Raw genomic sequence first — 24,898 nt, 5'->3', positions numbered from 1 at the left:
GAAAAATACGGAATATCGAAAAAAGTCACCGGTAATTGCAGAGTTTCAATTGCAGTTGTCTTCGTCTCGTTAGGAATAACAAATATATCCGATTGATGATATCTCTGCCGTGCATACCGTCTCTTGAGTGAACAAATAATACCATCTATTTAGCTACTTTTGAGCACTTAGTTTATTCCTAACTTAGTTTATTCTCTCAAATATTCAAAACACTTAGTTTTTATTTCAATTAAAGTTCCAATCTTTCAGTTTTTCCCTTGTTCGATTAGGTACTATTTCGTTTCTCAACTTTATTGTTCAATTTCAATTCATTTATTTGTTTTATTAGTTGCTTTCGAAACATCGAATCTTCAAGAATTAGCTTATAGTCATTAGATTCCATATAACAGGGTTATCCCCTCTCGACTAACCAACGTCTTTTTTTTTACACTTCTCGAATATCGTTTTTTCTATTACCACTAGACTGTATGTATTTGGATATTTATATGCTCTAAATAGATTATCTTTATAGAGTATCTTGAGCCACACATACACATATATCTTAACTAGGAGATAAACTCTTCCTCAGACAAATCAATGATGACCATCCAGGCGAATAAAGTTGCAAAAATAAGAGCCTGAATACCACTTGTAAATAAGCCAAGAAACATGACAGGTATAGGAACCACTAAAGGTACTAAAGAAACAAGAACAACAACTACTAATTCATCCGCTAATATATTTCCGAAAAGTCGAAAACTAAGTGATAGCGGTTTTGTGAAATTGGCATATTGCAGAGTTTCAATTGCAATTGCAGTTGTCTTCGTCTCATTAGGAATAACAAATATATCCGATTGATGATATCTCTGCCGTGCATACCGTCTCTTGAGTGAACAAATAATGCCATCTATTTAGCTACTTTTGAGCACTTAGTTTATTCTCTCAAATATTCAAAACACTTAGTTTTTATTTCAATTAAAGTTCCAATCTTCCAGTTTTTCCCTTGTTCGATTAGGTATTATTTCGTTTCTCAACTTTATTGTTCAATTTCAATTCATTTATTTGTTTTATTAGTTGCTTAAATCATGTTTCTACCAGAATAATATTGTTTTGTTTATTTCAAATATGTGTGATTAGTCTTATTCTAGGGTTTTGGGAATCCATGAACTAATATGAAGGGATGATTGAATGTTGTTAATTGTTGGTATTGTTAGTTAATTCCTATTGATTATTTTCATTTACTATGCGATTAGATTTGCGTAGATTTAATTGTATTAGTCTAGCAATATCAAGTTAAGATTCAAGAGATGCAATTTGATGTTTAGGCTACCCCAACCACTTAGAAGTTCGCTCGCTTTCGTTGATGGATTAGTTTCACTTTCAAGAACGAAAGCGGAAAAGTAGTCGGAAGATTTGAAAGAGCCTTTGAGGATTGAGAGAGGAGAAGAATTGATAGAGAAAACCCAAAAGATACAACTTTCCCAAGACAAAACCATTAAAACAACTTTTTAATGGTTTCCGCAATTATGATGTAGTTTTATATCATAATTAGTTTTTTCAAGCGGTAAAGCACAACACGGTTTTGCTTAATTTTTGTTTTATGAACAGTAAAACGAAAAATAGCAACGATCCGAACACTCTCTAAACTAAAAATTGTGAATAACATTTTAAAAACTTAGATTATACTCCGTATCCTAGACTCCTCGACGTCACAAACATATAAGATATCATAATTAATGTTGTACTTTATAACAAAATATTTCATATATGGTGAGTTTGATCACGAACATAATTGAGTTGTTCATCAACTTAAATGAATGAGCATGGTTATGTTAATGTTCAAGCTCATTTATAAAACGAGTTTCATAAGTTATTCAAGCTCGGCTCATTTATTAAATAAACGAACCATGAATGAACTTTACTTGAGCGCGAGTAGTTTATTGAGAGTTTGAGCTCATTGACACCTCAGGATGTCCATATAAAATAAACTCTCGTTTCATGCAGCCCACCCCATCTCTTTGGGAATAAGGCTATGAGTTTGTTGTATTTTGTTGGTAGTACCGTAGTAGTTAGAATTAAAGAACTCAACAGATGTACGTAGAAAACAACCTGTCCTAGACTCCTAGCATCTAAAGAAAATAAAAAAGCAACCGATTAATGTCCAGTAAGTGAGGGTAGTAGCTTAACCTATATTCTTTCAGGCTTTTAGCTGTAATCATTCCTGGTAGTACTGGTGCTAATTGGCTATGCAATTGTCATAGGTTTCTTTTGATTCAAAGTTCCATGTAATACCTCACCATTACCCTTATCATTAATGAGGCTCCCACCTGGAAAGGCTTACAGAAGGTCTACAAAGAGTCCCTTTTAGCCTATGTGACATCCCAAAATCGGGAAAATCTTCGGTGAATATACTAAGATTTTCTTTTAAGAAAATAATAATCTATATCCGAATCTTGGAAGGGGAGGGGGGGGGGGGGGGGGGGGAGGGGTTTCTTGGACTGGGTGATACCACAACATTTACTTGTTAAAACATATGTAAGATAATTTACTACTTGAACTTACTAACATGCTTAAACCATTATTGGGCTATAATTGTCTACAACAACAACAACAACAATGCCATAGTCCCAAAATGATTTGGGGTTGGCTAATATGAATCGTCATAGGAGATCGGCATTGTGACCAATCAAACAAGAAAGGAGCGGGAAGTTAAAAGAATAAACAAGGAAGAGGGAGAAAGTGAAATTAATGAAAGCAAAACAAGAAAAAAAATATTAAAGAACAATAACAAAAGGGATACGGAAAACAAGTAAAGTTAAAAACGGAAAAAATAGACGGACAGATAAATCAAATAAGTACATTTGATAATATCAAAATATTATAAAGAGTATTACAACAACAAAGCCTTGGTCCCAAAATGTTTTGGGGTCGGCTAACATGAATATTATAAAGAGTACTAATAAGTAGAAATCATTATCAAACACAACCCTTCTGCGATACAACTCACTGGTAAGAACTTGGAAGAGAACTTGTAAGACAAGACCCCTGCGACTTTAGGAAGGACCACTTTATTTCAAAAAGGAAACTCTTATTGGCTTAAGTTGGATTCTGGTTCTTGGATAGCCCAATCACACTTTTCTTTGTCTCCGAACGAGGAACATGTGGTGGACTTACACTTTGCAGCTACATGGCAAAGAAGTTTGCATTAGACCCTTGATATGAAAGATAACCATGTTGTCACTAGTGATTTTCTTTTTCTCAGCTTTTCGATAATTTCATCCTCTTCTGTTATACCAAGGCCAAAGCCTGCAGAGTTCATCTGTATCTCCTTATGTTATTTTGGCATTTTAGTGCCACATATTGCAGATTTGAGACCAGTTTAGTTCTAAGTTTTGTGATAAGTAGTGTGCTTGACACTGATTTTAGTCTCTATTGATGTGTCATATATCCATTGGCTTTGTTGTTTGATGCAGTTCCATTTTACATTTTGCTGAGATGAGTATTGATCCAGAAATTAGGGCATCGACTTTCAGTCCTCGTCTTATGGAGGTATATCCTAGATGACAGTTTTGCATATGCTAACAACTGATGTGCTATGGAATTCAAAAAAGGTCCTTGTCTTGTTTGTGGCACACGGGATACAGAATTTCTGTGAAAATTGGTGTCTTTGTAGGCTTTGCTATTTCAATCTGTCCTGGTTGCATGTGTGTCTGTGTAACACTTATTTGTAGTTGAACATGATGTACAACAATTCATCAAAATTGTTTCGATGTTGTCTTATGGCCTATGCGTAGTGTTACATTTGCTAATCCTGCTATGATAGTATTCCCCTGATATATTACAATGTTGAGCAACACAGTGTATAACTATGTGACTCAGACTGGGTATTCATTTCCGACAAATAGAAATCTACATCTAAGATCTACATCAACAGAAACATAGATCAGTTACTCTAACAAAATGGATGACTACAATTTTGTTTGAAAATCAAATAGATACATCAAAGACAATCTTAGAATAGTATATCTCATCCAAGCATAGCCATGCTTATGAATCTTGCAAGCATTGCTAAAATCTGAGAAAAAATGATAGTTGAGTAAACACATCCTTAGACCAAGCTGTTTACCCCAGCTTGTGTTCTCCTGATGGTTGTGTAGTAAATGTCCTGATGGTTGTGTAGTAAATGAGATATAAGCAAGCTGATAGGATCAATTCATTGGATTGGAAACCTGAATGTGTGGGCTTATTAGAGCAAGTAATTATTTTTTCCTTGAATCCCACGTTTTTTTTTTAAAAACTTTTGGTATGGGTTCATTTTCCATGTATGAGCGAAAGGTAGAATGAGTTATACTGACAACAGTAGCTTGAGATTCGTGGACAATATTCTGGAACATGTGGAGTGGAGCTCATTCCTTAATCCTTACATAATGGTTAGCAATGGATATTATGATGTGATTTAAAAATGCATGTTATGGAACGGTATGTAGTGAACAAATGTCATGCGGCCATTAGTGCTGGCAGTTGAGTTTCCTATCCATGGAAATTGTGGATCTTTGTAGCTGATGGCATGACAATTATTGTAGTAATGGGATGTTAATGGTTTGGAAGATTCTATGGTGCTTAGTAGCACTCTCTTTTTATTTTAGTTTAGTTTCTGATCTAATCAATAATTTGCTTTTATTTTTATGTCCCATGCTTTGGTCTAATATAGGATTTAAAATTTGTTGTAGCTTTTCAAGTTTGACATTTGAATCTATCGGTGAGGTTTTTTTTACCCCTTGTTTTCGCTTAGAATGTTGTATAATATTTCTGTTCCGACCTCTTTATTATAGATTTTCTGTACTTACCTTCATCACATTGGTTAGGTTAGGATATTTACTTTATCAACAAACACTTCCTGCCATTCCTGTTACTCTTAATCAACAAACACTTCCTTCCATTCCTTTTATTCTTAATCAACAAACACTTCCTGCCATTCCTGTTATAGATAGTAGATTCCTATATTTAACCAACCTTTAACCAAGTGATGTGTGTACTGTTTTCCAGTTCCGTAACCCTTTTCTCTTCTATCTGTTTTAAAATTTCCACCTCCAAAATCTGATTTCTTGGTTGCATTTATTGTTTGACATATTATAAAATCCTTCCACCACTCGTCATATACTTCCTCCGGTTGAATTGTAGTTGACACATTTCTTATGGCATGTTTTCACATGCATGATTTCAAATGTTAATATTTTCCATTATCAATAAGCAGAAATTGTAAAAAGTTTAATATTTGAAAAATATTAATTGAGGCCAATCTAACAAGACCCCACATGACGGTATTTTCTTAAGAATAAATCACAAAAGTGTCGAAGTATCTTGGCCAAAGTCAAAACAGATGAAGTAATTGTCATTAATATGCTATGCTATGCTATGCTTAGTAGACAAACATCGCCTCATGTCGTATACCTGTGAGGCCTTTCAGTGATTATTTGAGCAGCGACGGACAATATTTTCAGGCTGTTATATGGTTCCTTGCTCGGTGGTCTCGCACGTATCTGATGTGTCCTGAGGGTTATGGAAGAAGTGACCCGGATCAGCTTCAGCATTCCAAAAAGGCGTTGCTTGACTTTTTTGGAGGACATAATCAAGGAAAACATGCCCTTGATGTTATTGTTCGAATATCCATGACAACACTGATTTCATATCCGGGGGAGAAGGATTTGCAGGTATTGAGGGAGCTGCTATTTGCCTAACAATTTTGTTAGCCGTAGCTTTGCTTTATCATTTTTATGAAAAATTACCTTTATAGACTAGTTTTATTTAATGGCAATCTAGGCATCCACAAGTGTTACTTTTAGTTTCTTCTGGAACTCAGTAATTCATAGTGCTGAACAAACACTATCTGATCATATTCTCTGTGTTTGTTTGTAACAAATTTAACCTATCTCTTTTGGGCCATTCACCTTTCTCGAAGTTGTAGAATCAATTGTTTTTTGCTGGTATCTTGCATGATTCACGAACTTGTAATTAGGATAAATATTGACAGCTGGTTTGTTGGAACTATTTATGAACATGGAAATTAGCAGTATGAACTTGTTAATCCTTTTGCCTGGAAATAAACTTTGATTCTTGATGTTTCTTGATTATGTAAAATTGATTGGTTTTCAAAATTTAGGTTCTCAGTTCTCCTTTTATATTGCGGGTGACAGTTTTTTGGTGTCTTCTTCGTATACTTTTGTATAGCTTTTCAATATCAACAACTTTGTATCCTATTTTTGGTTTTATTTGGAGAATGGGGAGTTTGGTTTGTTTTGCTAATGGTGGACCGTGTTATCTGATTCACCTTCCTGGAATAAGAAAGAAATTCACTATCAAACCATAGTGAATACCGAAATTCATATTTTAGTTCCTTGCTGCTACGTATCGATGTGTCATTCAATCACATCTTACATCTGGTGGCATTTTTTTTTCAGGAGCTTACTTGTCGCCATCTATTTAGTGGACTAGTTGGACATGGGGAGATCAGCGTCCACCTTGTTTCTTTGGTGAGTAATAGTCAACATTTTTACATGACTCAAAAAGTGGTTTCTTTTTTTATTTGAAAACCATCTTTTTTTATTTGAAAAAAACAAAAATAAAAAACATCTCCCTCCATTTCTAAATAATGGCAACACTTGCCACTTTTGGCCATTTTTGAATAATAGCGACACTTCAAGAGACCACTGTTATTTATTGTTTCTCTCTCCACTGACCCTACTTCCACTATTTTTTTTATTGTTTTCTCTCTCAGAAACCTTTAAAGTACCCCAGTTGTGCATTGAAATATCTGTTTTCACGTACTGCCAACTCGTTCTCGTAAAACTACGGACAGACGCAAGTGTTGCGATTATTTAGGAAAGGATGGAATAACTCAAATATTTGTCTGTATAGTTGTCGGTGTCTTTTCAGAACTTGTCAGTTGAATGGGGTGTTGAAAATAGCCTCATTTAGTATAGGCTACGTCAAATGGTGCAATTTTATATGAAGAATAGTTCCCTACAGCTGGAACAGTGAACTTTTTGCTTGTTGAAATCAGCTGTTCAGCTCTTTGGTAATCTTTCTGGTTTAATTTCAGGATCATAGAGAGACTCACAAACACAAGCTAAACTGTCTTTTTTTTTTCCTTCTTTGAAGTCAAATCACAGAACTAGAATTAAGTTTTAGTTTTATACACTGTAGGATTCATGGCGTGATTTGGCAAAATCTTTTGTCACCGAAAGAAGTTTGTTCTCACTGAGTGCTTCTCACCAAGTAAGTACAGTATGTCTGGGCTTTTATCATCTGAAAGTTGAAGAATAATAATAATCATTATACTGTCCACATTATGTGCAGCGGTCTCTTGCACAAACTCTAGTTCTTTCAGCATCTGGATTGAGGAATTCTGAGACATCAAATCAGTGAGACTCCTTTTCTTTGAAGTAATAAAGAATTAAAGATATATATATATATATATATATATATATATATATTTTTTTTTTTTTTTTTTCTGGAGAATTGAAGATATTTTATTAGCAAGACATATAGGGTGTGTCACACTGTCACCTGCATCCGAAAGGAGAGTTAAGGTCTCAAGGACAAAAAACTCAAGCCCTTGGGTGAAACGGCAACTGTTACTTTTACTCTGTTTGATATTTGATTGGACATATGCTGATAACATTGTATAATTTTTTGAAGGTATGTTCGTGATCTCATGAATCATATGACAGCTTATCTCCAGGATCTGTCGGGAAAACATGATCTCAAGAAGGTCTCTCTGCAACCAGAGACTATCATGGTGGTAAGTGACAACTTGTGAGAAAGTGAACTTTTCAGTTTGTTAATATTTTGATGTTGTTTCTGCATGGATAGGTGAGTTGCTTACTGGAGCGGCTACGTGGAGCTGCTAGTGCCTCAGAACCTCGGACACAAAAGGCAATTAATGAGATGGGAGTTTCTGTAATGAATTCTATTCTAACACTTCTTGACATTTACAAGAATGAGGTACTGAACATATTCACTGTTGTGTAGTCAGTTGGTTTGTCTTTTGTTATGAGTTTAGGGTGAAAGAAGAATAGATACTTAGTGGGCCAATGCATATAGATTGATATTTCGCGATGAATTGTACTTTATTTGGGATGAAGGTAGTTGCTTAGTGGGCCAATGCATACAGATTGATATTAGTCATTTATGACATTAGTTTGAAATATAGAAAACTGGGAAAAGTCAATTAATGTGTAACAGAGGTAATGTTAATGGGGGTGTTTGGGTAAGAGAGGTTTGAGGGAAAAAGAGCTTTTTGATGTGAATTAGTGGTTTGACCTTTTGAAAAAGCTAATTTAAAGTGTTTGGTTAACAAAGGTTTGAAGAGAATTTTGGGATGAAAAGGCCAATCTTTGAAAACTCAACATATGAGCTTTTTGCAATTAGAGATTTGAAAAAACGAATGTAAACTTACCAACCGACACCCTACATTATTTCGCTTCTAAAAACATTACTCGCGTCCCCTTCTTCATTTCACCCCATTTACTTCACTCATTTTTTGTTTTATAAATTTTATATTACGGAGTAGTTTAAGCACTTAAAAGCTATTGCAATCATGCTTGTAAAATTAATAACATTTCTCTATTTGCAAAGCAAGAATTTATATATTTAAAATTTTAAGGACAAATTATTTTTTACCACCTATGAAAATCGAAAAATTGTTTTTTACAACCTACAAAACTAAAACTTGTATTTTACCACCTAAAAAAATATGAAAACTTGTTTAATACCCCTTGAAAGCGAAAAAATAGATGAAAACGTTATGTGAATTAATGGGAAGTAAGGGAAAATTGTAGCTTATATACATGAAAATCGTGGGAGAAGAGAAGAAAATAAAAAATATAGTCGTTGAAATGGGATCGCATAACGTTTCCATCCATATTTCTAGTAAAGAGGTGGTAAAAACAATTTTTAATTTAATTTTAGGTGGTAAAAGATAAATTTGTTTTTTTAGGTGGTAAAAAACAATTTACCCTCTATTTAATGTTTATTCCAAAAATAAAGAAAAAATAATTAACATAATAAACTATAGTGTCCAACAACAAAATATGTCTGATGGTCATTTTACTTTACATATTAAACAGCTAACAACTACTCTCTCCCTATTTTTTTAGGAGTCACATTTATTACTTCCTGCCGTATTTTTTTAGGAGTCACACTTATTACTTCCTGTCGTATTTTTTTAGGAGTCACAATTTCATTATGGGTAATTTTTACACCCACTCCTTAATTGTTCATTTATTTTTTAATTTCCTATGAGCCCACTTAATAATTCCATTTTTGAAACTTTGGTATTTGGGAAAAGGTAGGGGTAGGAATGGGGTCGGTATCCTTAGTGACCGAGAATATATTGATGATGTACTGGACGTGTCTCGAAAGAGTGATCGAATTATGAGTATTAAGCTTGTGATAGGGGATGAAGTTGTAACTATTATGAGTGCCTATGCACCACAAGTAGGACTAGATGCTTCAACTAGACAAGAATTTTGGGAGGATTTGGAGGAATTGGTGCAACGAGTCCCTAGAAGTGAGAAACTGATCATTGTTGGGATCTCAAAGGACATGTAGGCTCGATTCGCGATAGATTTGAAAGCATTCATGGTGGTTTTGGTTATGGGGATAGGAATGAAGCAGGAAATGCTACTTTTGGATTTTGCATTGGCCTATGACTTGGGTATAATGAACACTTGGTTTGAGAAAAAGCACTCTCACCTAGTAACCTATAGGATTGGAGGTAATACGAGTCAGGTCGACTTCTCTTTAATACGGAATGTTTTGAGAAAGTGCTACACCAACTGTAAGGTGATCCCTCGTGAGAGTACATCAACCCAACATAGACTTGTGGTACTTGAGAGGTAGAAGTTATGTAAGGAAGAGAAGACCACTAGTGGAGCCTAGGATCAAGTGGTGGAAACTTCAAGGGGAGCAACAACTAAAATTCGAAGAAAAGTTGGCGAGTGAAGGTATTTGGGACGGTGATATGGATTTGGATATAGACTCATTATAGACAAGAATGGAGCACACCTTAAAGGATGCGGCGAAAGAGGTCCTAGGATAATCTAAAGGATGAATGCCACCAAGTAAGGGCACATCTTGGTGGAACGAAGATGTGCAACAAGCTATAAAGAGCAAACGAGAATGCTATGAGGAGTTGGAAAAATGTAGAAGTGATGAGCACTACGAGAAGTACAAAGAGGCTAAAAGGGAAGCAAAGAAGGTCGTAAGGGAGGCTAGAGCAAAGTGAATCAGGATCTTTACGCAAAATTGGATACAAAAGAAGAGGAAAAAGACATCTATAGACATGCCCGAATGAGAGATAGAAAGACGCGAAACATCAGAAGGATTAATTTTGTGACAGGTGATCAAAAGGTTTTGGTGGGGGATAAAGAAATAAAGGATAGATGGAGGGTCTACTTTCATAACTTGTTCAACAGGGATCAAGGGAGCGATATTGGAGATACAAATATCCCTTAGGATATGGTTAACCTAGACTTTATGCGAATAATTCAAAAGAGAGTAGTCGAAGTGGCATTGAAAAAGCTGGGACGCAAGAGGGGAGTGGGACCGATGGCATATCTATCGAAGTCTGGAGATGCTTTGGAGAGAGAGGGGTTATATGGTTAAAAAATCTTTTCAACAAGATTTGGCAAAGTAATAGGATGCCGTTGGATTAGAGGAAAAGTACTATAATCCCCTTGTACAAGAACAAAAGTGACGTCCAAGATTGTGTGAACTATCGAGGAATCAAACTAATGAGTCATACGATGAAACTTTGGGAGAGAATTATTGAGCAAAGGTTGAGGAGAAGTGTGAAGATTTCGGAGTACCAGTTTGGGTTTATGCTCGGCAGATCGACTACAGAGGTCATTCATCTTATAAGACAACTGATGGAGAATTATCGAGATAAGAAAAAAGATTTACATATGGTTTTCATTGATTTGGAGAAGGCGTATGACAAGTTAACGAGGGAAATTATTTGGTGGGCATTAAGTAGGAAAGGAATTCTTAGGAAGTATATTGATATCATCAAGGACATGTATGAGGGAGTTAGCACGAGTGTGCGAACTAGTGTTGGTAAGATCGAAGAATTTTCCATTACAATTGGAGTAAATCAAGGTTTCACGCTTAGCCTGTTTCTTTTTGCTATAGTCATGGATGAATTGACGAGGTCAATTCAATAAGCTATACCCTGGTGCATGATATTTGTGGATGATATTGTGTTGATTGATGAAACAAAAGGAGTGGAAACTAAGTTCAAGTTATGGAGACAAACTTTGGAATCTCGTGATTTTAGGCTGAGTAGAAACAAGACGGAATATATGGAGCATAGTGGAGTCCAAAACAGAGATACTAGGGAGACGGGGGCATTACCTTAGATTGGAAAATTGTCCAAGGTACTGAGATGTTCCGCTATTTAAGATCTATTATCCAAAAGGATGTGGAATTGGATGGGGATGTGGTTCATAGAATCAAAGCAGGTTGGTTGAAGTGGAAAAGTATCACGGGGTGCCTATGTGATCCAGGCATGCCCCAAAGATTGAAGGGAAAATTCTAGCGCACGACAATTCGATCGGCGTTGTTATACGGCACGGATACGACACAGAATGCTGGAAATGAACTATTGTCACGTGCATAAGATGAATGTGGCGGAGATATGCATGTTACGTTGGATGTGTGGCCATACAAGAAAGGATCGATTGAGGAATGAGATTATTAGGAAGAAAGTAGGGGTTGCACCAATTGAGTTAAAGATGTTGGAAAATCGCTTAAGATGGTTTGGACATGTAAGAAGAAGACCAAGTGATGGCCGGTTAGGAGACTAGAAGGGTGGAAAAGTGATAGGGTTGCAACTTGCAAGGGGTAGGGGAAGAACTAAGAAAACTTGGTGGAAGATGATTGAGCATGATATGAGCCTATTTGGGATTGCGGGAAATATGGCGTTGGATAGGACAAAGTGGAGGGAGAGAATATACGTTGATGACGTTATTTGACTTATACATCTTCCATTTTGATCCTCTTAGTTTACTTCTTGCGTTTTGCAAACCTTTTGTGCACGGTCTTTTTTTTTTTCTTTAACGCTCACTTTTATATGTTATTTTCAAATATACTTATTGTACTTATTTTTTATTTTCTCGTTTTAAACTTTACTTATTTTTACTATCTCTTATAATATTTTTTTCTGTATTTATATATATTTATCTCTTATTTCACATTCATTACTTTCACTTTCCTCCTCTTCTTTGTTTATTCTTTTTACTTCTCGTTCCAATCTTGTTTGATTGGTCACATCGACGATCTCTTATGTCGATCTATGTTAGCCGACCCCAAATCATTTTTGGACTAAGGCTTTGTTGTTGTTGTTGTTACACCTCACTTTTTGTTTTTTATATTTCTTTATTGTCAAACCCCACTTGCATTATTATTATATCAAATTCAACTAATACTTCCTTAGTACTTGTGCCGGTCAATCTGACACCTGATAAAATACGGAGGGAGTAATTTACCAAACACTCTTACACAAACAGTTAATTCAACCAATACAAACCAGCTAACAACTCCTAACCAAACAAGGCAATATAAAAATTCCTTGATATACTTGTCAGCATCAGACATCAGCCCTCATCTTACTCTTCATGATGAATGTATCTTCTCAATTTCATAAAACTTGTTACTAAAACCTTGTTTTGATATTTATGGCCCTCGATTGCTTTGTGATCTGGTTTTAAAGGCCGCCACCTTCTTCTGACTGCTCATTCGTTGTCACAGTTTTGGCATCCTTCTCCCTTGTGATGTGATCAACATATGACTTTATAAACTAGTAGCTAAATCTCAAAACTCGAATTATTGAGTGAAATTCTCAACGTTGAATCACAAAGGCTAGATGGTCTTGTTCTTGGAAGTATAGGAGACGAGCTTTGACCGAATGGAAAGCTTGATGTGATCAACATATATATATATATATATATATATATATATATATATATATATATATATATATATGTTGCTATTTTTGATGATAATGAATTAATGATGGTAATGGAATGTACGATGCATTTATAAGATGGAAGTCATGGAACTGAGAAGGCATTTGGTTAACCTTAGTTAGGCATGGCATGTTTTATGTTGCTTATATTACTTATAGGTGACTGTTTCTACTGGTTTTAGTATTGATCAACATATAACTTATTAGGTTTTCATTTTTTGTACTTATTATATTACACGATATATGTTCTATTATCAGATCTAATGATACATATTCTTTAGCCTGCAGTTGTCTATTTGCTGCTCAAGTTTGTTGTCCAGTGGGTGGAGGGCCAAATTAGTTACCTGGAGGCTCAAGAAACTGCTACTCTCATCACCTTCTGTATGCGTTTGCTTGAGTTATACTCCTCCCATAACATTGGCAAGGTGAATTTCTGAAGCCTGTGTCTGTCCTCGGCTTTATTGATGTATTAGCCTGGTTTTGTTAATGATGAACTAGCGTTTTGAGCATTTTTTTTTGGTGGGTGGGGGGAGCCGCTGTTCCAATGGGTAGAAGAAACGATTTGCGACAGGGGCAACAAGGGAGGTATGATGAATACGGGATCACAATTAAGATTGTCTTTTGGCGACATAAGCTATAGCAACAATTAGCTATCTGAAACTGTTTCTGTTGGAAGCTGTGGAGAAAGCAGTGGTGAATTACATCCTGCAAATGGATGATATCTCTGCGAGTAGTGCTCATGTCCTACTTTCTGAATCAGAATGTTAATATTGCCATACCAAAAATACTAGGACGACACACAGGCAAGGAAGAAGGAGTCTGATAGGATAGACGCAAACTGTTCATGCCTCCCTTTATGATACTTTTCCTTGTTTATGTTACCCCTAATGTTTTATTTTCTTAGCACGTCCAATGTTTTGAACTGTTAGAATTTAAGTAATGATAATAATTCAATTTTCTATGATTAGCTGTACATCTGTGATAAAATTGTGTCACCTCATAAATACTAGATTAACCACATTTTTTTAGGATACGTTATAGTTGAATTGATCTTCTTGGAAAACTTGCAGTTCGTTTTTGGCGCTAAGACCTAAAAGTTACAACCAAGGTTCTGAGGCCACAATGAGCCTTAAAATTTTGAGAGTGATGAAACATAACTGGGGAGCATCAAAATACGAGCAGAAATTCATCACCATAATGCATAAAACACCCCTTCCGTGCTAATACTCTTCTACGCAATTTTGATGAGTTGCTCAAATGTTGGTTACATTGCCTCCTGTCCAATTGAAGTTGTTGAGTATATAGGAAAGCTGAAGAACAAAATCTTGAAGTGTTTGGTTAGCATTATCACTTAGAACTTAGAAGTGAGAGATTTATGTTTATTGATGAGTTCGTTAATTGTAAAGAGTGGAAGGATTTGTCTTTCAAACTACCTAAAAGGGTCCGTTCAAAGACTCAGTTTTTGATGAAAGGATGAGGTGAAGGAGAGATGAAAAGCAGTGATGCTCGGAGTTGGTAGTTATACCACACCCTCGGTGACATGCCATAATCTGGGTATGGATATGGATATGGCCGTAGCAAAAATAAGACCGACAAAGATACCTGAAAGGATAAATCTGACTTACCTTCTCTTTTCGGAAACCCTAAAAAACCTTGTTGAGCCTCCTGCAAAAAGAGTTGGCCTATTTCAGGTCTAGGGTTAACATAAAAATTACCTTATTTCTGAAATTGAGCTTCAGTGGACGAAATGCTAAGATGAGATATTGGGGCCTTTATTCATAGGAGACGACGACAATGGTCATGTCATGGTCAACAATGAAAATTGTAGAGACTGGAGACTGGAGAGAAAGGAGCTCAGAAAACTTTTCATTGAAAGGTGGGACTGACAAACAAAGTAGAGGGCTGCAGGAGAGAAGTGTAAGGTAAGATAGAGAGGGGAAACGGGGAGCGGATGGCGGGTAGGAAAATTCATTGTCTGAGGGGAGGGATCTGTTGAGTTTTTTGGATATATTTTTACTCTTTTAATTATTTCTGGATATTATTCATTTTTTTTCTATATCTTTGCATATTGAACAAAGGAATTTGGGTTCGTTTTGTTTGAGGTCACCGAGGAAGGATAAGTGGATGACCAAGATGATAGTTGATTCCCTCAAGTGTTGTTTATAGATCCAATTTGTCATTCCCTTTATCTTCTTTTGATTAGTACTCCCTTCAAAACCCTCTACACTTATTTCCCCCCCCCCCCCTAAGGTTTTCAATTCTCTCCGTTCTCTTTTCTAAAACCCCCACCCCAATCCACATTTAACCTCCACCCACAAAACCGACTCTAATCACCAGCACCACCCACAACACCGACGGACTACACTCACAATTACCACCACCGTTCTGTACCTGCCACCTCACCGAACCAACGAGCCTACCACCATACACCAAACTGAGCTCATCAAATTTGGATCCCGACAACCCCACCATGGTCCTCACAAATCCACCACCATAACCCTAGAAAAATTCCCACTGTCCGAAAAAAACAAAGAAAATTGAGAGAAAAAAGGATGTAAGAGGAGAATTTGACAACTAAAGCCTCTTGCAAATTGTGGTGAGTGGTGGCGCTCGTATTACCCACACAATGATGAGCAACGGTGGTCTCCTGGTCAGGATTAGCGGCACAAGAGAACGGTGGTGCGAAAAGGAAGACCTAGGGGGATTATGGTGAAGCCGTTGGTGAGAGAATGAAGATAGCAAGGAATATGGTGGTCTTTGTTTCCTTTCTTCCTCTCTCACCAAACATGAGAAGGTTTCATTGTCTTTCTTCCTCTCCCACTAAACACACTAGGAAGTTTAAGGGTGCTTGTTTCCTTTCCTCTCATTTCTCTTGCCCAAAAAACGCCTTCTTCTTTTGCAAAGTTCATGTGGGAAAATGTGGATACAATTTGGAAAGGTATAATTTTTCTAAATGTAGTTACCTTTTTCATATGCAACACACTATATAGAATATACTCTCCATAATCCTTTAGATTCAAAATAAGATTCTTAGGTTGTGATTGCGAACTTTAATATGCTATGAATCATTAAAATTTTAAATAATCTTATTAATATCTGTGCACTAGTCTGAGAATATACTTTATCTTGAACCTTTGAGTAATATATGAAATGTACACGTTCTTATCTCGTTGCCGTTATATCTTCAACTCAGGAAATTTTTATGTGACAGTCTTTGTCCACATCCTATACCAAGCTACAAAATCATTTTTGAGATTGAGCGTTGTAGGTGACAGGATAGAGTTGGAAAGGTTGTTGGGTGATTAAGAAGCAAGAGGTGATAGTTTATCAGGTCACCTTCGTCCATGAAGATCTTCTGACAAGTTTTATGTTTCAAAGATTAAGGCTTCTATCCCTGTGAAAGATAGTAGGTGGAGGCTTGAAATGATGGTGTTGTGAGCTCTGTGATTTGCTTGATTTGGCAGAAGTTCCTTTTATGACTCTTGTTAAGGGATTCTTCTGGAGTTCTGGACATTATCACTAGCAATTCTTTTTATAACCATTTACAAAAATTTCCTACTAACCCTTTCTTTTCTCCAATTATATTTTAGAGATTAAAATCTGATTTGCCAAAAAAAAATAAAAAATTTAAAATCTGATTGAAAGTGTAGGGCCCTTTTGCATGGAAAGTTCCTTTGGATAGAAAATGTACAAGTGGGTGGTTGTTGGGTACCAATCACATTATTGAAATCTAGAATTTCTTAAAAATAAGCTGGACCAGTTTAATGAGAGTGATTATGTATGCTCTTCCCCGAGGAGTTCTGCTGCTCACTGCAACCTACAAAAATTCTAGACAGGAATCACTTATTATTGCAACAAATCCAGACATCTATTGAAGTTTTGCCAAATTTAGCCGTATTCATTGATGGACTTCCTGTTATTTGCACGACTCTACAGAGCCTATCTTTTTTTTTCTTACAGATGAAACTAGTCAGAAAAGATCAAAGTTTTCTCCTTCCTCCTTTTTACTCATTACCAATCCAAATAATGGTTTCAGTTTCTTGTTGATATTGTTTCTATTTGATCAATATTCAACTGTAAGTTAGCAACCTACTGGCCTGCCTGTTGCTTATGATTTTGTTGCGATATCAAGTCGTTAGATTTGCAAGGATCCTAATGTCCACATCTTTGACATCATTGTTATATTACCTTGGTTGCAAATTTGATGGTCTGATTTCCTTTCTTTTTTTAGCGCGATGTATTGTTGGTATTTAACACAGACTTCCTCTCTTTCTTGTTTTATTAGATTTCTGTAAGTCATTCGAGCACCTTAGCCAATGAAGCAAAAACTGAGAAATACAAGGATCTGCGTGCTTTGATTCAACTTCTTGCTAGCCTCTGCTCAAAAGATCTGGTATGATTGCTTGTATGTTTTGGAATGAATTTAATTCTCATACCCATTCTATGCTAAGTTATGAGTCTTATGACTGGTTATTGATAATTTACAGATTGACTTCTCAACTGGTTCTGTCGACTCAGAGGTTATAAGCATATCTCAGGTCTATTTCACCTCCAGTAGCACTGGACAAGTCATAAAGTGGATCAACATGCTAAATATAAGACCTTGACAACTATGTTGGTATTGATGACAAGGCCTCTCTGTGTTTGATTAACTGCAGGTTGTTTTTGTTGGAATCCACATAATTACGCCTTTGATATCCATTGATCTTTTGAAGTACCCTAAACTATGTCATGATGTAAGTTCAAATCCACCCCGTTAGTATATGGCAAGCTTCCAAATTTACTTATGGAATTTGACATTTCTACGACTACGTACAGTATTTCTCATTGATGTCGCACATGTTGGAGGTTTACCCTGAAATGGTCAGCCAACTAAATGTAGAAGCTTTGGCACATATAATTGCAACCCTGGACTTTGGACTGCGCCATCAGGTAAGCTTATTTTTTGTTTTTCATTTTTTCCCTTTTGTTCTTGTTGGATGTACTGCCAAGGAAATGCATATTATTTGTCTCAGGGGTCGGTCAGTTGGGTAATACACAGTAGCGCGTCCCCCACAAAAAGTTAAAAATCCTTCATATATATGGTACATTGACACTAAATGGTAGTATACTACAACAACAACAACAACAAACAACAACTAATGATTTAAGGTCGGCTAACATGAACTGTCATAGGTAACCATCCCCGAAACATGAAGCAAGAGAATTAAAAGGTTATGATAAAGAGAGTAAACACGCAAAATTCGGGAAGTGAAGGTGAGGGTTAAAAGAAGAAGCACACAGATTTAAATAAAAACAGAAAAGATAAAAGAATGATCCAAGGAGAGAAGTTTGCAAAGGAAAATAGGAAAAGAAGTCATGTTCAGTCGCCGACATACATTACATATATGTACTCCGCCCTATCAACACACCGTATTTTCCTCAATCCCCTAACTAACGCCATATAGTATACTAATGTAGCAGAAAAAATTATATTTGCCTCGGTGGTTATGACACTATGTACTTCTCTTGTTTGCTTGGTCGAATCTCATATGTCGCATCTTGGCCTTTTTACTCAAAGTCCTCTTCTTACTCCTTTTATTCTCGTTTTGTGAATTGTTCTTTCTTCTTATCTTTTGAACTATTTTAAAATCTTTGACAAGAACTTATATTTCAGTAAAAGCATGTTTTCCGAGTGGTATTTTGTAAAAGATTATATTTAGTCATTGTTTGTCTGTGTAATATTCTGAAATAATTAGATTTAGAACTTTGGTTTTAAATTTTAAGTTTTAACTAATTAGCCCCTGAATAATATTCTTTGGTTTAGTTTTTATTTGGTGAATATTCTAGAAATATGCTAGGGTTATTGTGTTCGGCTATTTTTTACCTGAGGATGTAACTTTTAGGAGAGAGTGAATATTGAATATGGAGTAATGACTAATGAAGGATTTCCCTTTTACAAATAGATTATACCAAGGGTCTTTATTGAGTGATTTGAGTCTTTTCCTCTTTGCAGCAGTATTGGATGAATTAACGAGGTTTATTAGGGTGAAATACCATAGCGTATGTTGTTTGCATATGATATTGTGTGGTGGACGAGACAAGAGTTGGAGTTGATGCTAAATTGAAACAATGGAGGCAACAACTAGAATCTCGGGGGTGTAGAATAAGCTGGAGCAAGACAGAATGCACAGAATGTTGTTTTAGCACTAGGCGGGAGTCAGGAGGGGATGAAGTAACATTGGATGGTAAGGAGTACCCAAATGGCGAATGTTTTAAGTACCTTGGGTCAATTCTGCAGAAGAATTAAGAGACTGACCAATATGCGAAAAATAGGATTATGGTTGGCTATAATGGATTGTGACCGTAATGCACCTTTTTAAGTTAATTTTGAAATATTTTTCGGTCGGCGATGAGACTAACCTAGTTATATGGGTCGGAATGTTGGGCATTTAGAAAAAAACATATTAGAAGATGGGAGTAGCAGAGAGGTGCGTATGTTGAGATGAATGTATGAGAAAAACTTAAAAGGTACTAGAAATGAAGATATTATGAGGAAAATTGGAGTTCGCATATTGAGGATAAAATAAGGGAGAACCGATTGCTGGTTTGGGCATGTAGGACAGTGATCAAAAGATGCACCTGTAAGGAAAGTAAAGGGTTGGTACCGAGGGGATCTTAGAAAAAGCCGATGGAGACCGAAGATGACTTGGATGGAAGGATTTAAGAATAATATGAAGAAGTCGAGTTTGCCGGAGCATCATCATTGGGGTTAAGGCTTCGTTGTTGTTGTTTTGAGTTGAGCTTGCATGCTGGAATTTCCGAGTGTTCTCGAGCAACCATTTAACCCTGTTTGCTCGTTTACACGCTTTGAAACCCTCTAAACTTGGATTTACGGTGTGTCATTTTATTATTTTATTTGGGTCTAAGCAGATCGTTTCAGTGACAACTAATAACAATAAGCATCTAAATACCCATTAGTTCAACATACTGATGCACATAATTTACTGTGGAACAACTATATTGAAATTACAACTTACAACGTAATTGACTGTAGAACAAAAAATCGACAATGGATATCCGTGGAATGAATAAAGGAATGATGGGGGTTGTTCATGCTCTGTTTTGAAGCATACATCCGTTTCTAACTGAGAAAGAAAAGAAGAAAATACCATTAAGAATCATTCAAATCTGGTCCAATTAATTTTGGGTGAATCAGATAGTCATTGGATATTAGATTGTTAGTGTGGCTACCATTTTAAGCAGCAGAAAAGTTTGGTTACCACTGTGCTAAAGTTTTATTTCAGATTGATAGACCAGCCATTGATGTATCTGTTCCTTTTTGCCTTGCTAATGGTGCAGGATTCAGAAGTCATTCACATGTGCTTGAGAGCTTTGAAAGCCCTTGCTTCATTTCATTATAAAGAAATTATCGCTGGAAGTGTGGGTTTAGGCTCACATGCTAGTGGTGTCAATAATTCAGGGGAGAATGTTCAGGAAGGAATTTTGAGTCGCTTCCTTCCTTCCTTGCTGCAGTTACTTCTGTTTGAGGATTACAGGTATAATTTGGCTCTCACTGTTAACAGATTTACATATTGTATCTATTTGCATCATTCCCACCTTTTTGATCAATTTAATTAGGGGCAGTAGGTTCCACTCTAAATTCTGGTATCCTCTTGGCTACTATGAGCATCATTGGTGTATATAAGTTAGTCCTTTCACCATCCTGGTCTACTATGAGCATCATTGGTGTATACTTCCTCCGTCTTTTAATACTCGCAACGTTTGGACTTTTGTCACTATTCATATAATCTACTTTGACTATTCTTAGTGCTTTTTATATAAGATAAAACATAGTCATGTGGGATCTTGTTAGATTCGTCTCAATGTGTATTTTCAAAATATCAACTTTTTATAATTTTTGCATAAAGAGAATTGAAGATATAAATGATCAAAGTTGTGCATTGGCATGCGTGAAACTAACAAACGTTGCGAGTATTAAAAGACGGAGGAAGTATAAGTTAGTCCTTCCTCCATTCATGCTGAACAAGACGCGGATCTGTAGTAAGGGGCCTCCAGGAAAGTAGATTGATTGCTTCAGTATTATTGGCTTCCTCACACTCGATTTAAGAAACAAAGAACTCTAAGGTAGGGTCTTTAGGCAACTCATAATGATCTCATTTTGCCATAGATTGACCTATGCAAATTCAGGCTTGTAGAATCAGGCAGCTGATTATTAGTAAAATTACTACCAAAATTCCCCTGTGAACGTCTCAATTAATTCTTCATATGGTATGTAAATGGTTCTTTATCATATAAGTCATTATTAAAATTTCTTTTTGTAGGCTGTTCTTTCTGATATGCTTTTGACATTCAATAGACAATTCTAACTAAACTTTTTTGGGATCAGCACTGACTTGGTGAGTGCAGCAGCAGATGCTCTCTTTCCTTTAATTCTTTGTGGGCCAGATCTATATCAGGTAACAGACCTCGTCTTATACCACATTGATCAGTCTTAAAACTGGATTTAAATATATTTGAGCCTTGAATAGCTCAACAAGATTTTAGAATCAACAATGTCCCAAATGAGCTTGGGATCCCCTTGTAATTCTCAATACTAGTCCCATATGCACGTGATGCATGCAAATATAAGAAGCAGATTTGTGTTATTAGTCTATTACATTTTGTGTCATTACATTTTAACCTGAAATAATATGTTAAAAAATTATTCAAAAACTTCTCTAAAGAAAAATTGACGTATCTATATTTAGCAAACATCGAACCAATGCAACAATTTAATAACAAAGTAAAGCAAAATATTTTCTCATATGCATGCGATGCGTGCGAATATAAGTGGTTTTGAATTTAAGTGACAGTTGTCTAACCTATTTTATTTTCCTGAATAAACTTGATCAACCGATGTTTACGTGTCGTACTCTTTTCTCAAATTATTAACATCAACAAACATACGTAATGGAGTTCCCTCAAAAAACATACAAGGAGAGAATTAAGGAGTAAGTGTTTGACTTTTTTTCCCTTTATTCCTTTCCTGTTATTTGACTAATCATCCTAAATAAGTTTTCTTGTACTTATTTATTGTATAGGGGCATACAAATTTGAGGGTATTATTGTATATTGTATAGGGGCACCAAAATGTTATTTACGTTAATGACCTCAAAAGTTTCCTTATAGAATAAAGATGATTTTAGACGTATGAAAACTGCACTGCAACCTCACTGCAGATTTCGCGTTAAGGGGGCAGGTATTTTTGGAAAAATAAATCGGGGATCTCAAGATCAGTCTTGAAGTAGATGGCTGAATTTGGTATTTTGGAATAAATTTGAAGGATTTGATACCCTTTTTGAGATAAAATTTCAGCGTCAATTTATTTCATCCACTATGGTATCAAAATATCGGGTGCCTGTTTGTTGTAGCTGTGCCGTGTGATGAATTTTTTATCATATAAGTCATTATTTCGGTCTTTTAGGGTCATAAGAGTATTCTGGCTGGGCTTTGTCTACCTTCTCTCTTGATAAACTGAAATGAGTCAATTTCTAGCAAATTTTTGCATTCTTAAACACCAAATGTTGGCCCTTATAATTTTTTATGAATACAAATATTAAATTAACTTTTGTGACATACTTCAGCTTTTAATCTACAAATTTGATGCTATTCAGTGTATTTTATGACAAATTAGGGGTTTAAGTGATAAATTTGACTCTGAAAAAGAACTAGTGAGAAACATTTATATGAGGGAGCACAATGAAAATTGTGATTTGAAAGCGAGTTAGTATATCAAAACTGAATCACTCTGTTGGGAACTGGGACTAGATTTTACATGACGGGAACATGGTTTGTACTTCTCTTGTCGCTTGCCAAAGTTTCTCTGTACTGGTGCCCAAAAACTTGTGTGGTTCTGTTACCTGTTTTGATTTGAGGCAAAGATGCTGTCTTCTGGATCTTCCTTGGCAAACTTTAGCAGTAACTAATCTTTGATTCTTCCTGCTATTTCAGCGGTTGTGCAGTGAATTGATAGAGAAACAAACAAATCCAACATTCAAGACCAGACTAGCAAATGCGTTACACGCTCTTACGAGCTCAAACCAGCTTTCTTCTACACTGGATCGCATTAATCACAAAAGGTTCAGACAGAATCTTCTTAAATTTCTGATTGAAGTTCGTGGCTTTCTGAGGATGGTATGACGAATATTTTCGAGGAAACATGATGTTTATATGTTGATCATTTTCACCCTATAAACCACAGCTTGGTAGTGATTAGGAAATCGTCTTAGGAAAAGTTAATACCAAATGCCGTCCATCGATTATCGGTGAAGCCATGAATGCCTTTCTGTCTATTTCTTTGGAGAAAGTGGCAGAGCAGCTGATATCTACATTATAAATTAGTTTAGTGAATGAATCTACTATAGTTTGAATGTTGCTGATAATGTGAGGAATGAACAATAATTTTCTGGTCACTTGGGCAGCTCTTTTTGTTTGCTGATTATTTCATATTTGAATCACATGATCGGATCCTGTGAGAAGGGTATTTAAAATGAGAAGAGTGAGAAGTTGTACCAGCCCGAGGATTAAGTAGATCGTGCGGCTTTAATCAATGCCCGCGAATTATCGTTGTACTCCTTTTTTTTTGAAGGAATCGTAATACTCCTTCACTTCTGTGTATTGCAAACTAAATAATGTGCACAGCTGGCATGTTTCCCACCTAACTTAAATTTCAATGTCATTGTCCTCTACCTCAGCTACTCCCTTCCTCGTCTCAATCTTTCCATGCTAGACCAAAATATTTCCTCCATCTTCATCCCTCAAATCTCGGCCATATAATTTGCATTAGAGATAATGAGATATATCAAAAAGGTGTTTGTGAAACATCAGAATTGCAGATACATTAGAGGTACGTTATAGATATACATTGCAAATACTTCAATTCTCCTTCCCTTTTAATTGGACACAGGCTAAAAACATAAAGACATACACTCATCCTTTGGCTCCCTCGTTACATATATAAACACGAATTCCCTCATTTTGTTCGTCACTCAACTCAAACTGAACACAGGGAAATCAAAATTCCTAAAAATTGATAAAAACTTCATAGTCTAGCTGCAAAATGAAACAATAACCCATATTACATAAATTCCTATTAGAATTTGTGTATTTATTTGTTATTGTTACCCACCATTATTCACACATGTCACTGCAAAATACGGGAATAAGTCTGAAAAAATTACATCATAAACACGCTTAAATATCTTAAGGTTACAGATTTCAAACGATAATTCAAGTGTCAGCAGGCATATATGTGTGTTAGAATCAGGTAACCTTTCAAACGATAATTCAAGTGTCAGCAGGCATATATGTGTGTTAGAAACATGATCTCGTGAGAATCACCCTTATGCTGAGAACTGAGAACTAATCTCAGCTGTCGATCAAATCAATCTAACGATCCTCATCTCGCCAACAAAATAAAAAAAAACTAAGGGTACTTTTGTAATTGTCACCGCCTGAATGACCTCTCTCTTTTCACCCATTTTTCATATTTTCTTTCTCTCTCTTCCGCCCGTTTTCTCTTTCTTCTTCCCCCGTATTCTCTCTTCTTCCTCAAGTCCTCTAGAACTACCAACACTCAGCTACGATTCATCTTCTTCAACATCTCGTGTACAATTTCATCTCTCTAAATTCGAGCAGGTATTCTTGATTTTTTCGTGATTTTTTTTCATTTTTGTTCTTTTAATTAGGTCTCAAAGTTTTTGTTCGATTTTATTGATTTAGGTTTTGCTTTTAACGAAATTTAGTTGGCTTTTTTTGAGTATTTTCAGTTGTGTTTTGGTCTAATTAATGTTTGATTTATCAAGTAATGTAATAAAATTTGACTTGCTTTTAATGAATTTCGTTTCCTTT

The 24,898-nt window shown here is 35.8% G+C and overlaps 1 protein-coding gene across 6 annotated transcripts in view; it reads left to right on the top strand.

Annotated features, from left to right (window-relative positions):
* The window catches only part of LOC110802649 (uncharacterized), a 64,168-nt gene extending 40,708 nt beyond the window's left edge, over positions 1-23,460 (top strand). For 3 of the 6 annotated variants that reach the window (XM_022008084.2, XM_022008082.2, XM_022008085.2), the window contains 15 exons: positions 3,453-3,528; positions 5,481-5,690; positions 6,438-6,509; positions 7,183-7,254; positions 7,336-7,400; positions 7,678-7,780; positions 7,852-7,983; positions 13,288-13,431; positions 17,292-17,399; positions 17,494-17,544; positions 17,665-17,742; positions 17,825-17,938; positions 20,348-20,544; positions 21,396-21,465; positions 23,000-23,460. In XM_022008084.2, the coding sequence (XP_021863776.1) occupies positions 3,453-3,528; positions 5,481-5,690; positions 6,438-6,509; positions 7,183-7,254; positions 7,336-7,400; positions 7,678-7,780; positions 7,852-7,983; positions 13,288-13,431; positions 17,292-17,399; positions 17,494-17,544; positions 17,665-17,742; positions 17,825-17,938; positions 20,348-20,544; positions 21,396-21,465; positions 23,000-23,188 (1,681 nt within the window). In that variant the 3' untranslated portion in view covers positions 23,189-23,460. The remainder of the gene's footprint in view (positions 1-3,452; positions 3,529-5,480; positions 5,691-6,437; positions 6,510-7,182; positions 7,255-7,335; positions 7,401-7,677; positions 7,781-7,851; positions 7,984-13,287; positions 13,432-17,291; positions 17,400-17,493; positions 17,545-17,664; positions 17,743-17,824; positions 17,939-20,347; positions 20,545-21,395; positions 21,466-22,999) is intronic. The other 3 variants (XM_022008083.2, XM_056843504.1, XM_056843503.1) reach the window with 3 other exon arrangements.
* Positions 23,461-24,898: the final 1,438 nt, after the last annotated feature.

Source organism: Spinacia oleracea, chromosome 4, assembly GCF_020520425.1.
Source record: "Spinacia oleracea cultivar Varoflay chromosome 4, BTI_SOV_V1, whole genome shotgun sequence".
NCBI classification, from domain to species: domain Eukaryota; kingdom Viridiplantae; phylum Streptophyta; class Magnoliopsida; order Caryophyllales; family Amaranthaceae; genus Spinacia; species Spinacia oleracea.
Note: the sequence above shows the minus strand (reverse complement) of the source record. Positions and strands in the feature narration are given on the sequence as shown.